The 15,315-nt window shown below is 56.1% G+C and overlaps 1 protein-coding gene across 1 annotated transcript in view; it reads right to left on the reverse strand.

Annotated features, from left to right (window-relative positions):
• Positions 1-15,315, reverse strand: part of EGFR (epidermal growth factor receptor) — a 48,698-nt gene that overhangs the window by 3,086 nt on the left and 30,297 nt on the right. The window contains exons 20-27 of the mRNA XM_025046817.1: positions 14,463-14,514; positions 13,185-13,300; positions 8,620-8,847; positions 7,707-7,782; positions 4,402-4,548; positions 2,778-2,875; positions 1,061-1,228; positions 657-704 (exon numbers count right to left, since the gene is read on the reverse strand). Coding sequence (XP_024902585.1) covers positions 657-704; positions 1,061-1,228; positions 2,778-2,875; positions 4,402-4,548; positions 7,707-7,782; positions 8,620-8,847; positions 13,185-13,300; positions 14,463-14,514 — 933 coding nt within the window. The remainder of the gene's footprint in view (positions 1-656; positions 705-1,060; positions 1,229-2,777; positions 2,876-4,401; positions 4,549-7,706; positions 7,783-8,619; positions 8,848-13,184; positions 13,301-14,462; positions 14,515-15,315) is intronic.

Raw genomic sequence — 15,315 nt, forward strand, 5'->3', positions numbered from 1 at the left:
CGGGGCAGCAGAGCGGTCCGCAGGGACAGAAATGGGCTACGGTCTGCGCTTTCCCACGTGGTAGCCACTAGCCACATGTGTGAGGAGCTGAGTTTTAAATTGTAATTAATAACAATTTAGTTAAGTAGCCACGGGTGTCAACTTACCGAGATCCGTCTGATCTCGGAAGCTAAGCAGGGTCGGGTCTGGTTAGTACTTGGATGGGAGACCGCCTAGGAAGACCAGGTGCTGTAGGCATTAAAAAATAATAATAATAAGTAGCCACAGACGGCTAGTGGCTTCTGTACTGGTAAGGGGGCGTTGAGGGCAAGTCTTTCTGAGATCAAGCGCCAGTCCCTGCAGGCAGGCTGGGTGCCACCCCGGAGCCCCTGCTTTGGGGGTGTGGGCGGTGACCCCACAAGTTTCACTTCTCACAAAGCACCGGCACCCAGTCTTGCTGCTGCCGCTCGCGGTCCCTGAGCTACTCTCCCGGCAGCACCGCAGTAGAGTGACAGCTCGTTGCCGGCCTTAGGGCCGGGGTCAAGGAACCACGCGGGAAAGAACGCGAGACCGAAAATCAAGATTCTCTGGGCTCAGATGAACATTTTCGACATCCGAGAGCGCCGCGAATGCCACAGCTGTTCCTGAGCTCCGGTGCGTTAGGCTTTCGTACGTACCCCGTTTCTGTCGATGCAAGCCACGGCGGAAGTGTTGCTGGTGGCACTCTGAAAAACAAGAGGAGTCGTTCATGGCATGCGGGTGCACCTCGCCCCCTTCTGCGAACGCAGGAGGACGCCCTACACCGCGCGGACGCACCCCGACAGGCGCTTAACTGCGTCCCGACCCATCAGCTCGAGAAAGACCACGTTTACTTCTGATTTAACTCTGTTCCTAACTGAACCTAAAAAGGTCACAGTCAGGTCATCGCCATGCAACACGACAATGAGTCCGCTTAGGCGATTCATCCCGAGGGCGGCTTTGCCATTCGGTCAGAGCCCACTTTCCGTCTCTCTGCACGTCCTGCTAGGTGGGTACCATTTTCTCAAAAACGCATCATTCAAAGCAGTGCGAAGGGCCCTACCAGGGAGCTCAGGAGGGGCGTGCGGGACGTGGAGGGGCTGTGGAAGAAGCCGTGCTGCGGGATCAGGTACTCGTCCGCGTCCACCACGTCCTCCATGTCCTCCTCTTCCATGAGGGCGCGGTAGAAGTTGGAGTCCGTGGGGCTGGGCAAGTCCATTCTCTCGTCCCCCTGGCACAGAGATTTTGAGATGATTAGAAAGGCCCAGTGGCTGTCACTCCACCTTTCGGCAATAGGCGGAGGGGTTGACCGTCACAGTTGCCCGGATGTTTGCCGATTCCGTCGTAATAAAACACCCCTGCCTCCCTCAGGGGTGGCCGCTTCCTCCCCTCCCACTGTGAAATCAAAACATTAAAAATTCCTTAATGTCTAAAAGCCTCCGAATGACATGCAAAGAGCTGGGGAGGGAGGAGAAAGGGGCGAAGCGGCGGCATTTATGGGGTGCGTGCCACGCTTTTCGGTGCTGCGACGTTGTGATTTATAATAGGAAACACACACTGGGTCTTCATCTGCCGTCCCCGGCACGAAGCTCCTAAAGCCCTCAGAACTTTCTAAGCGTTGCGAGCCACAAAAGTGTCTTCCGTGACATGTTAAAGAGGTGACTTGAGAGCCACAAACAAGGACAGGGCCTGGTTTCTAGGACACCAACCACATGACTAGACAGCTGGAACTTTCAGGCCCCACCACTGACCGCCGGGGCGGGGAGAGGGGCTGGAGGCTGGATCGATTGCCAACGGCCAACGATTTAATCGATCATGACTAAATAATGAGGCCTCCATACACACTCACAAGGCTGGGGATCTGGGTGTCCAGGCTGGTGAGCACGTGGAGGTTTGGGGAAAGCAGCACACCTGGACAGGACGTGGGACCCCGCACCTCCCCGTCATCCTGCTCTGCACACCTCTGCTATCCTGGCCTTTCTGATAAACGCGCGATCTCGTGACTAAACGGGCTTCTGCGTGGGGAAAGCCGCTCTAGCAGACGCTAGGAAGGAACCGTAGGGACCTCTGATTCATGGCCAGTTGGTCAGACGCACAGGTGACAACCCGAACTTGCAAACGGCATCAGTGGAGGGAGGGGGTCCGCCTCGGAGGTCTGAGCCCGTAACCTGTGGGATGGGTGCTCTCTCCGGGTAGTGCCAGAACCGAGCTGGCTTGTGGGCCAGCCCCGGTGCTGGGGAATTTGCTCGCTTGCTGGTTTGGGAAAGTGCCTTCTCTCTCGTCCTCTGCCTGTGCACACATCAACACACACTGGGCGCGCCCGGCAGAACCTCTGGGTGCTGTGCGATGTAGTTTGCGTATGTGAGCCGCTTTGTCGACTCTGTAACAGAGCCCTGTGAGCTGGGTTTGTTAACTTAGCGGGGTAAGCGGAGAATCGCAGACTGGAAGCCAGCTTCGCCCAACACCCAAGCCACGCTTCTCCACCAGACCGAGCTAAGGCTTCGACCCGCTGACACGTGAAGGGGACATGTGGCACCGGGCGTGTGGGAGGCTGTGTCTGGACACGGGAGGTCGGACAGGAATGGCAGACGGAGTCGGAGGGCACCACACACGAACTCGGTTCACAGTGTGGCCTGCGCCTGAACCACGGCTCGCTCCCATGCACTGAGGATTCAACGGCACGGCCTGGGACTCAGTGTTGGCGCGTGATGGACAACAGTGACACGTGACGTGCATGAGAGGGACCTTTCCCCAGGGAAGTGCAGACCGTGGCCTGGTACCTGGATGACAAGGAAGCGCTGGGGGTCTCGGGCCATTTTGCAGAATTCGAGGACCAACTCACGGAACTTGGGGCGACTCTCTGCATCTATCATCCAGCCTGGAGAAGGAAGGGGAAGAAACGGTACAGTTAGGACCCTTAGAGGGACGATAAAAATGGCATCGCTTAAGGGAAGTGTTTACAGCGAGACCCTCTCAGACCAAGAGACGACGAAGAAAGAAATCTAACCTCCGTTAGACTTTTCAGCCTTGACAAACTGGCACTGATTGCTAAGTAAAGATCAGAACACGATGCCTGCGTATCAGCATGACAAGAACCTCTAACTTTCTGCACCTGCTCTTCCTGCGGCCAGCATTCTGGCCTTACCTCCTTAAGTGGCCCAGCAGCCCTGCAGGCATCGCTTCGTGTGAACTGCTCAGGTTGTGGGTGCCTCGATGTCCAGCCTCGCTTGACATTCGCTCAGCAACCTTGCAAGCCCGCCCCCAGCAGGGAAGTTTAGGGACTTTCTTTAAGAACCCCGGGGCTCGGGAATTCCTCACTCCTGCGCTTTCACGGTATTACAGACGCCGTGCCCATGCACGCGACGAGGGGGTTTCACGGCCTGCTCAGGAGGACACTTGCTGGCCAGGCTGGTGCACTGGCTTACACAACCATCTAGTCTGCATTAAACAAGCTGGGGCGGGGTGGGGCAGCTATCCCTGGACATTCTCGTGCCTCTCGAGGGTTCACATTTATGTTCTATCAGCAGGACATCAGCCTGTTCTAGGCCAGACTGCTACATGACCTTAGACAAATAGGCACCTATCCCTGGACATTCTCGTGCCTTTCGAGGGTTCACGTTTATGTTCTATCAGCAGGACGTCAGCCTATTCTAGGCCAGACTGCTACATGACCTTAGACAAATCATGTCAGCTTTCTGGATGCCAGCTTCCTCAGCCCCAAGCAAGGGGGTTAAAAGAGGTGAACCCTGTGGTCCGGGGTTCAGAAGGGCATCAACATCCACGTTCACTCTGTGCCACCCCGTCCCTGTGCTGCCTTCTCGGGCAGGTGCTCGTCACATATGTATTGTCGCCTTCAGAATCCACTGCATCTGTGATTCTCGTCAGCCAAGCTACGTGCTCTTATTTAAATTCAAATGTTTACTTGCTACAGCGCAGGAAGACCTCACATAAATTCACTATTTGAAAGGTTTAAGTCAAAGCAGAAATGTTGTTTCTATTAGCCTCATGTGGTTACTCATCACTAGGCATTTAAAAACAAGTCAGTCTCTCTGGTAACAGACTTCAAAACGTGGGGCGGCTTTTTCATTGAGCAACTCAGAATAGAATATTCCGGTGCAATGGCTTATGGAGGGCTCGGATTTTATTTATTTGCTTGCCATCACGGGCAAATGTCAGGTCACGATGCTCGATGAGTCAAGCAAGTGTCTCCTGAAGAATGTCTGGGGGAGCACTGACACATGCTTTTGGACCCGAGTGCCTGCTGTGAAGAATATGACAGCGCTTCTTTGGGGAACTCTAAGGTCTCAATTGTTTGGCTCCAGGCAGCGATGCCTTTCCGAGCACGGCAAGGCCCTCTGAGAGCCAGGTGCAGCCACGCGCGTGCGGATGGCCCCGGCCACTCACACTTGACCATGATCATGTAGACGTCGATGGTGCATATGGGCGGCTGCGGGAGGCGCTCTCCCTTCTCCAGCAGGGCCGAGACCTCGCTCGCCGGGATGCCATCATAAGGCTTGGACCCGAACGTCATCAGCTCCCACACGGTGACACCTGCGAGAGCGAAGCAGTCGCTTTATGAGTCGGTAATCACAACGGCTTGTCTTTAAGTCATCGCTCTTGAGACCGGGTCTCAACCTGTGTTTAACGACCTGTGTGTCCGGGGCCTTGGCAATTTGCTTCAATGCTGGAAGCCTCAGTTTACCTCTCTGTAATGTGGGACAAAGACAGGGTCTGTGTCTTAGGATGGTTGTGAAGATCAAATAGGATAATACAACTGGAATGTTTAGACAATGCCAGGCAAATAGTAAGTGGCCAATAAATGGTAAACTTTAGTCATCGCAGCAAAGACAACAGAACCGTGCTAGCAACATAAATATTATCACGCAGGGTAGCAGGAGTAGCACACTCCGACGGCTGCCCTAAGCGACTTGGAAGTGGAGGGATGGATTACAAACAAGGTTAAAAACTGTGGGTTTTTAAATAATAGAAGAAAATTAGAAACAAAATATCTCTGTTCTTTGGATAAACATAAAAACCCTGTACTTTTTGTTTCAAAATTAATCATCGTGATTACAAAGAAAATCAAAGCCGTCGTCCTTTGAGAATCGGTGTTTTTTCCAGACCATTCCCGAGTTCCGACGGTCTCTGTGCCTCTGTGCCTGGAACTCGCTGCTCTAGCAATGTGCAAATATCTCAGGGAGCGCGTCCTCCCCTGGACAGCGAAGGTGCCCTGTGGTGCCACTAGAAATGACCTCAGTGGGACTGAGCCTGGATCCCCAGACTCCATAGGGAGGAATCAGACACAGGACCCGGGCCGTCCCCAGATCTCCGATGGGTCCGATGACCCATTTTCTCTCGAGTTGGCCTCCAGATCCAGATGAGCACAAACCCGGTTGGATTTTCCAGAGGCCATTGCAGAATGAACTGACCCGGATTAACATACAGAATTCACAGCTGGAAGATGAAGAAAAGCAAGGAGCCAGCGCCAGAGAGGAGGGGCTTCTGGCCTTGCCCAGCGCCCCGTCAGTATGGACTTGGGGAGGAAGGGAGACCCCATTCCCAGATCTGAGGTCGACGATTCCCATCTACCTGGGTTAACCTGATTCCCATCTACCTGGGTTAACCTGATTCCCATCTACCTGGGTTAACCTGATTCCCATCTACCTGGGTTAACCTGATTCCCATCTACCTGGGTTAACCTGATTCCCATCGACCTGGGTTAATCTCGTGTTTAACGTGCATGATGAGTCCCCAGGGGAAGGTGAGCCCTTCGGGGTTTGGAGTAAGCGGTGACAGGGAGGGGAGCGTGTGTACCTGGTTGTTGGTTATGAGCGGGACTGGAAGGTGGTACTAATCCCCTCTCTTTTCAACCCCTAAGTGGGACACGGAGCTCCCTAATTTGTTAAAATTCTTTGCCTTGACCGGAGACTGGGGAGTGGAGTAACAGGGTATGTTTTTTAAACTAAAAATTCAGGCTCACGATCCGGCAAGTCCAGGGTGTGCAGATCATTGTCACCGACAGCACGGTTCCCCCCTCCCCCAGTGAAACACACGTGGCCACGATCCGATGCCGGCCGTGGTCACGCTCAGGTGCTGAGTCCCTGAGGTTACGAGAGTTTTTGTTTCCTTGACAAGTGTGGACCAAGTGTGGACTGCAGGTTGGCCCGGGCTGGCCGGAGCGCCGAGGGCGAGGGGCGGATGGAGCACGTGACCCCGGAAAGGCAGGGGAGCCAGGGCATTTGCGGGCTTACGGGCCCTGGTCGGGGTTCGGATTTTAGTTGGGACGTAGTTGGAAACCAAGGAGGGATTTTTAGGCAGGGGAGGAAAAGTCTGATGTGGTTCCCGGTGTGTGGAGGTCTGGAGACCAGGTGTATGGAGTGTGCCAAACAGGAAGGAGCGCTTGCCGCAGCATCCCCGAGGGAGGCAGGTGGCTTGGGCCAGCGTGGTGACAGCGAACTCGGTTCTGGGGAGGGTCCCGGAGTGGGAAAAAAGCACTTCTTTACCCTCGTTTTGGAGGTAGACATATTTTGAAAATGGCTGAAAATCACAGGGCATCAGAAGAGCTGTATTTCCTATCTAGTTCGTTAATTGCAGGCAGCTTAGCTCATGGGTACACGTAAAAATTCTTCACAAAGATCCCTGCCTTTGTAAAGCTTGATTCTAGAAGAAGACATAGACAAACACCCACGAAATTAAAAAAAAAAAATATCCATTTGGAATAGGAGGAGTTAATAATGCTATGAAAAAAATACTAAATGGGCGATACCCTGAATGATTTTGTTTTTGTGATAACGACTAACCTTCTCTTGGAAACCCCTTTTATTACTGCTCTCCCCAAACGCACATTGCTATGGAGCTGGCTGGGGTGGCTCCTCCCCTTCACCCCCATTTCTTTAATAGCTGGGGATAGGCTGATAATTCACAAATAAACATAGCAGATAAGGAGCTGGCAACCTTTTAGCAGGTGGCTGGACGACATGCGAGGGCGCCTAGCTAAGCAGTCGGTGAAATGCGTGATGGACGCTTTCTTAAAAGGCGACGCCCGTGCAGGCTCAGGAAATTCTCTGGACCAAGGCAAGGAGGTGAGGAGGTGAAGGTGAGTCTGAGAAGCGGGAAGCGCCTGGGAGGAGGACGGGGCTCAGGCCTGTGCCAGGTGCCTGGGGCGTGGGGTTTGGGGCGGGACTGGAATCGGCCGATGACTGACCCTCACGAGCACCGGAAGCAACGCGATCTCTCTCTCCTTACTGGTTTCCCACAGACGTGTCCTCACGGGGCATTTTTGTCCAGCTGTTCTCTCTGATGCACAGAGATGACCACGCGCTCCATGAAACACTAGCCGCTGAGAGAGTCCACCATGAAACCTCGCCTCCCTCCCGGAGACTCTGCCCCAGCAAGCCACATTTGTCACTGCCCTCGGTCTCGCTTCAAATTCACGGCCAGAGGGCGAGTCTGGTTTGGCAGTGTGGGCTCAGGCACTTCTAAGTCCAAGTTCTCCCCACCGTTACCTGCTCTTGACAAGTTCGCTGACATCTCCAGAGACAGTTAGACTCAATTTCCTTTGTCATGTTTTCATGGCTTAACAGACAGAAGCAACTGTTACATTATTTTTAGTCAGCGTCCTGGATGGCGGAGCATATAATGCAAAGCAACAAACCGCACCAGCCCACTCAGCTCAGTAGAAAGTCACCAGCGCGAGGGTTTTGACTCACCATAGCTCCAGACGTCACTTTGGTGGGTATAAATTCGGTGTAAAATCGATTCCAAAGCCATCCACTTGATAGGCACCTTGAGGTGACAAGAGGTAAAGTAATAAGACAACTCCTAGCTTCCCTCTGGTGAGAAGCATTGAATGGCGGTGGGACAAAGCACAAGGGACGAACGTGGGAGGCCAGCCACCCCCACCCCAATCCCCTGTGCCCAGTGCTGTCCCAGCCAAAGGAGCAGGTTTTAAATCTGGCTGAGGACAGGGCTGTTCTGTTAGGCCCCAGAGCTGGCAGCTGAGGGTCTTTGGGCTGCGGGTGTCCTGGTGAGCTGGGTGCCCGTGCTGGCAGCTGGGGGCCTGGTCCTGCCCTGTGGCCCTGCCCACCCCATGTCCATGGGTGTTTGCTGGGGCCAGCTGCTCGGAGCCACGCAGGCCAGAGTGAAACGTTAGAAGGGTCCAGCTGATCTGAGCGTTTTGAGGGTCTATCAGGAGACGTGTGCCCCTCCCTGCTGGGGTGTCTCCTGGAGAGCCCCCAAACCTGTCTGGGGGGGCCAACTCCAGCTCTCACAACGCCTCGGGGAGCTGTCCGTATTGCTGAGGTGTCCCTCTAGAGCACTGCGCCACCATGAGCTGCAACATGGCCCAGCTGTTCTGAAGGGCGCTTTATCCTGCAGGGGGCGCTGGAACCTCCCCTGGCTAACCTCGACGTGGAGCTGAACTCACGTTTACTGCCTTTGGCCCCCGGAGGCGTCAGCACTACCCACTCTCCCAGCAAGGCCTGCTCCCAGAGCTGCTGGGACAGAGGGCCCTGCCTCGCGGGACCCAGCCGAGGGTGGTGGCGGCTGTGACCTCGCCCAGACCAGCTGAGAATGTCCGCACCCCCGCCGGGCTGCGCGGGCGCATCTGCGGGCCGCCCTCACCTTGCCTCCCTCCGCGTGGTATTCCTTCTCCTCGGCGCCCAGCAGCTTGGCCAGCCCGAAGTCTGTGATCTTGACGTGCTGTGGCGTCTTCACCAGGACGTTCCTGGCGGCCAGGTCACGATGCACCAAACGCCGGTCTTCCAGGTAGTTCATGCCCTGAAACGCGGGAACATGGGGTGAGGGCACGGACGCCAGCTGGCCCCCGGGAGAGCATGGACTGGCTGAGGGCTGAGGGCGGAGGCGCTATGGGCTCAACCTTGAACTGCCCTTGACGGACACAGTAACCCGCGCCTTGCAAACGCGAGACGCTCTCCACGGAATGGACGAGAAGGCAAATAAATACATGAAGCTACAAGTAGCTGCTGATTCTTTAACTTTTGTCCACCCAGTTACTCGGGTTTCAAACTCAGATGAACCACGTGGAAGAGAGCAGTGACGGCCAGAGCCGAGACCAGGCCAGCTCGCCTTCCCTGCGCTCGGCGGAGCCCTACGGGGTTGGGTGCTTGTCTGAGCAGGGACCGCTCGCTGTCACCAGGCTTTCCTGCACCACGTCACATGACTCACTACCAATGCAGGAGACTTGTCCATTTCCCCCCCATCCCTCTCCCTCTCTCTCTCTCTCTCTCTCTCTCTCTCTCTCCCCTCTCTCTCTCATTCAGTGCCTCGTCACACATTTCCTGATGACGGCCTCTGAGGTTGGCGCTGTGTAGCTATTGTACATTCACATAGTAATGACCGCACATAAGTCCCAATAACATACAAAAGAGGCATAAGAACGGCACAGATCGACTCCCCATTAAACCGAGTGGAATTCGGAGCCTGCCGCGTGCGTGGTTACACTGAACCTCGTCTACCTGCCCCAGACCGGGCCTCGGGGACCTAGAGAACAAAGGACAATTCCTGCTCACTCATGTCTTTAAGGCTCACCCACACCACGAACGGAAAACGGGAAAGACTAAGCTACCCTGCCCAGGTGAAAGATAAGCCCAGCCATTCATTCCATTCCTTACTCACGATAATCGGTAATTTTTCACGGAAACTGAAAGAACGTATATAAAGCCGGCCCTTTGGAGGCGGGAGGTCCCTCTGATTCTGAGCGGAGACCTCGCCCTGTCTGCGGAGCGTTCTCTCTCCTCCAGCAAACCCTCCTTCGCCCGTGACCCCGGCTCGTTGCTGAACTTCTTCCCGCGTGGTGCTGGGGGCCCTCGCCGGGCGCGGTGGGGCTCGAGTCCACGCTGGGGGTGCACCCTCCTCTGTCACCCACCTGTCACCTCTCCCTGTCCCTCTCTCTCCCTTTAAAGGTGGTGTTTTCTGTGAGTTCATTAAACCCACAGGGAGGCCTGCAGAGGGCATTTCCAGCCTCATCTAACCATCATCGCTAACGTTCATTCTGCCTCCTCCAAGGCCTGAGGAGGGTCCTGTCTGCCAGACGCGTTCTTATAGACGCTTGTTGGTGACTGGCCGACTGACCGAATGAGTAATAGTACCAGCTGAGAGTTTCGAGCTGCCCATGGCCAGCATGTCAAACACTGCTGTGTAGAAGCCTCTTCTAGAAGGTGCTGGCAGCCACATGGCCACCCCGAGAGCCGACCCAGAGCAACCAGGGGCTGGGATGGTGCTCCACAGACCAAGTCCTCTGAGTCCCCAGGCCCACTGTCCAGACTGTGTCCTCAATTTCCTGCTTCCAAGTGAAACTCGCCTGCTGGCCCAAAGGCTGCTTGGGAGGTAATAAAACAAAGCAGAACAAAATAAAACAAAACAGAAACTAACAGCCCAGCCTGTTGGCCCTGTGCCGCTGAGTGGGTCCATGTCTCCTGTAAACCGCCCGCTTCTTGGGTCTTTAAGGGACCAGAGTGACTGGAGTAGGTCGTGACATTTTCTCTGAACAGCAGTCTGCAGAGCAGGCTTGGGAAAGGGGGGACAGGGGCAGCTGACGCGTCCTGGAGCGCACGGCTGCTCGGCCAGGGGGCTGAGAGCAGAGCGGACTCTGGGACGAGGACATCACACGCATTTGAACTTTGATAACACTGTTCACTGGTCCCACGGTCTAGAGGCCGTTGGAAAGGCCGCCTCGGAGCCCAGCAGGGTTACATTTTAACCAGTCGCCAAAGATAAGAGCTCGTAAACTCCCAGGATCTGAGCAGAGACGCCACAGGGAGCAATGTCGGCTGGGCTTCCTGGGGCCTCTCGGGAAACTCGATTTCTGGTTCTCCCCCGAGATTCTCGTTTCAATGTCACGCGACATATTTACTTTTGTTAATGACGACCGGACAGCTAGGATGGGGTTTGAAATCCTAGGCGAGGTCAAAGGGAATCTGCGGAGCCAACCTGGAAGCCCCGTGCCCAAGAGGGGAGCACGTACGACTTCACGCGGCACCACACATTTTTCCGGCAGGACATCAATGGAAGAAGGAAGGACTGGGCGTGCTGGGGTGACATGTACAGACTCTGCGTTCCCGGGGGCTGCTGCGCCCTACGACTCCTGGGAGGAGCCCAGAGAGAGGCTGAAATGAGATCCGCTCTGTTCTCTTTCGTAAACCGCCACGTGGAAGTGGCAGGAAGGAGGCGGCGGGCAGGCCGGCAGATGGTTCTGGTGGCGACCGGTCAGCACGGCTCACCCCTCCCACCTCCTGCTCTCAGGAGTGGCCGGGAGGTGCTAGAATGTCCTCGTCCAGAGAAGTCCAGTGGCACTGACCGCACCTCCCAACGCGCGGGACGGGAGGACAGCTCGGCTCACCGGCCTGGGGCCTCTGCTCCGAGCCGGGGTGCCGACTGCTGGGGAGGGGCCTGAACTTGGGAGCAAGGGTGCCTGGGGCCAAATCCTGATTTTCCTACTTGCTAGCTGGAGAGCTTGGCAAGTGACTTCAACACCCGAGGCTTTGTTTTCCCACATTAAAATATGCTTGAAAAATGAATCCTTTGGACTAAATTTTTCTTGCCGTTTATCCTTAAGTTTTATCTCACTCAGATTAAACAAAGCTTGGTGCTTACAAAGGCGCGGTCAGAGAACGCTGCTCTAACAGAAATTTCTCTCTGAGACCGTCTCCCTGCCCCGCCGGCCATCTTCCAATCTCACAGGGCCTGCTCTCGAGGCTCTTAAACTTGTACCATTTGTCTGAAAACTTGATTCTGTGAGGTCTCATCTGGGGTACTGAGAAGAGAGCTCTGGTGTCTGAAAGGCTGGGGAAGATGTAGCCCATGCACGGTCTCGACGGCTTTATTTATCCTAGGACTCCGCCCTGACCTCCCCTGTGGTGGCCGTAGGGACGAGTGTGGCACAGTCACGGTATTTCCCGAACTGAAGTGATGACAGGATCTTTTGCATTAGAAGATTTCGTGACATTGCTGTGCCATGTTATCCGTTTTAGGATCTACCAGCGGGCTCGTACAGCCAGGATGAGAGGCGATGCTTTCCGAAGCACCTGAGTTACTCCCGCTAAGTGACCCATGACCTCATGAGCCAGGAGTTCAGGAAACTATGATCTTTCCGATTGGCGGGCAGGGGACGTCCCCATAAGGTCCTGTGATGGAGTTTTTTATCTGGAGAACAGAATACGTTTCCACCATGTATGGCGATGGGGTGTGGCTCCCTTCTGTGCTCCCCATTGTGACCTGATTTCCCCCGCTTTTTCCTTTTGTCCTGGGTGATATAATTTTATTTGTTCTCTTAGCAGCTTCGCCTGGACAATAAACTTGCATAACAGCGGTCAGCTTTCTCTCAATATTTAGAGAACTTCCCAAGACAGCCCACGCTTTGCTGAATCAACACAGGACATTTATAAGTCAATAAATCCCACTTTGAAAAGGCCAAGTTTCAGCTTCTGGTCAGCCACTAAGTGCTTCCGGGTAGTTTCACTTCAAACTCTCACAAAGAAAATTGTTTAACACTTGGGTAAATAGCCACTAAGCCGAGAGCAAACTTCTCTCTCTGCGATCGAGGAAACCGTTGTTTCTCTTTCCGTCCAGCGACAGACACTGCGTCACCACAGCTGCGGGTTACGGTTTGGGGTACGGTTTCTCTCGCGGACGAGAAGGCAAATCTGTCGCAGAGAGCTGACGGCCACAGCGGGAAAGGACTTTGACTCAGAGTAAAGCCGAACCGAGCACAAGAGGCAGAACGGTGGATTTTAAAGAAGAGGTTGAAGCCGTGTGGAGCATTGTCCATCGCGGCCCGGCTTCGAACACCTTCTGGCCCCGGAGACCCAGCCGGGAGCTGTGGCCGAGTCCTCGCCTGCACGCAGAGCTGCCGCTTTCCGTGTCTTCTCCGCAGGCTTGCGGCAGGCTGATTTGGGGGGCCGGGAAACTTCCATTTGTGCGGACACCTGCGGTCGGGCGGATGCCAGTGAAAGATTGCAGGGGAGGGAGGGAGGGAGCTGGAGAAGAGGAGGAGACCCTTGAACAGGGGATGCTGCTCGAAGCCGACGCAGAACTAGATCGGAACATGGTGTGGGTGAGATTTCCGTCCTCGCCTCACCCCAGTTTAGCCAAAATCCGGGAAGGAGTCGGAGGAAGGGGGCGCGAGCGAGCCCCAGCTGCGTGGCGGGCCCTCCGCGTGCCGGCCTCACGAGCCAGGAAGACGGGTGGCAGAAGCCCATGCGCAGCCCCAGAGACTTGGCGCTGAAAGACGAGGCCACTCGTCTGCGGTCGCGTGGCCCATAAACGCCAGGATGGCGCTTTGCTCCTGCAGTCCAGCGACCGGAACCGTGAGCCCAGCTCTGTGTGGGGCAAGACTTGCCCAGGTGTTGTGGACCATCGTGCGAACAGAGTCGGCACGAGGTCGTTGGTGGCGACATGTTAACCCCTGGCAGAGCGGGCCTTCCAAGCCAGGCGGGAGGAGCTGGCCAGGGGTGCGCAGAGGGCTGGACGCCACCCAGAGAGCTCACCTCCCCGCAGGGTGGGTGGGCACAAACTCGAGTGAGCAAGTGACCATCGGATCTTCCCAGGGAGTGACCTGGGCTAAAAGGAAAACAGCCAGGAGCTGGAGACGGCGTGGCTTCTGGCTTCCTGCCACGGCCGGATGACCAGGGCGAAAGCTGGGTTCGGGCATCAGGACATGAGTGGACCTTCAGGAATAATTCTAGATTCAGTCAAACCCATCTGGGGCTCCCTAACTCTTCCCTCACTGCCGTGGGCTGAATAGGGTCCCCCCACTCCCTACATTCAGAATGTGAACTTACTCGGACATAGGGCTCCGCAGATCTAATTAGTCAAAGATCTCAAGACAAAGTCAGCCTGGGTTGAGGGATGATCGGTGTCTTTGTAAAGCAAGGAGGGGGTGGTGGCAACAGACCCAGGGGAGAAGGCCCAGCGAGGATGGAGGCGGAGACCAGCACGATGCCGCCACCACGGTGACGGCGAGGAGGGCGTCTCCCCGCAGCCCTGGGGGGGGACGGCCCTCCCGACACCTTGGCTTTGGCCTCTGACCTCCAGAAGCGAGGGGGAATCGGTTTCTGCTGTGGCAAGCCGCCGCATCTGCTGTCACTGGTATGGCAGTCGTGGGAAGCGACCACGATCACGCACAGAAATAACAAGCGTTTTCGCGAAGCCTCAGCCTCCGAGGTTCACACGTGAGTGACACGAACACCAGGTGACAGCAGTGGTCAGAGGAGGCGCGTTCCCACTTCTGGGGGGCTAGGGGGCCAGTGGCTGCAGCTGCGAAGTGAACGCCCCATGGCACTGGATAGACAGCCACGTGCCACCGTCGGGTTCTCCGAGGGGGCGGGGGGCGGGGGCTCCCGCTGCTTAGCCAGCCTGGCTCAGAGCCTCCATGTCACCTAGGGGCCTGCCTCACACAGTGCCACAGCCCCTAGCAAGAGCCCGTCTGTGGCATCGCGGCCACTCACCAGCCGAGCAGCCCACAAACGTCTTTGTCCTGTACATCACCTTCCGCATCCTCTGGGGGTTGAGTGAGCAGGCTCAGCGCACCCTTGGGAGTAACTACGCAGGATCGACTGCCACTCCTGACCAGGGTGAGGCATGAGGAAAGGTCGGGCCAAGGGGATGGTCTGCTCCCAGCCGCACCCCTCAGCACCCCGCCGTTGTCTGAGGGTGACGAGGAGCATTGCAGGCTCCCAGAGGGGCCGCCCACACGTTCCCGACCTTCGCTGCGTGAGGTTTGCCCACGCAGGAAATAATAGAATTCGGCAAGATGGGTTGCGAATCACTGACGCAGGGTTAGGATCGAGCCGGAGAGGTTCGAGGTGACACTAAAAGTCCTTCTGAGGCCGCATGGACAGACTGACACCTGCTTCGCCACCCTGGTCCTGTCCTCTGTGCACGGGCCCGGTCCCCGTCTGCACTGCCCCCCCCACCCCCCCGCCCCCGCTCTGGACCAAGCCCGGCCAGGTGGCAGAGGCATCTGTCAGCCTCCTCCAACCTACACGCTGGGCCTCAGCCCAGCATCTGCCCCGTCCACACGGCCACCTGTGTCCTCCCTCGAGGCTCAGGCTGCTTTGCTCGCCTTGTTGTCAAGTCCTGTCTGGGTGCAAGACAGCTCTCTTCCGCCAGAAACCCCCACGGCGCCCCACAGAGAGAACGTCAGAGAAGCGAGAATGCAAACGTCGAACCACATGGAGCACCCAACAGAGAGGAAGCGGTCCAAACGCGGCTGGATAATTAGATTTCCAGGGTGCGGCGGGGCTGTCACTAATGATGGCACCGTCCCAGGGTGAGGGTCACCAGCAGCCGGCTGAGGCG

The sequence above is a fragment of the Pteropus alecto genome, unplaced genomic scaffold, assembly GCF_000325575.1.
Source record: "Pteropus alecto unplaced genomic scaffold, ASM32557v1 scaffold21, whole genome shotgun sequence".
In the NCBI taxonomy this organism is placed as follows: domain Eukaryota; kingdom Metazoa; phylum Chordata; class Mammalia; order Chiroptera; family Pteropodidae; genus Pteropus; species Pteropus alecto.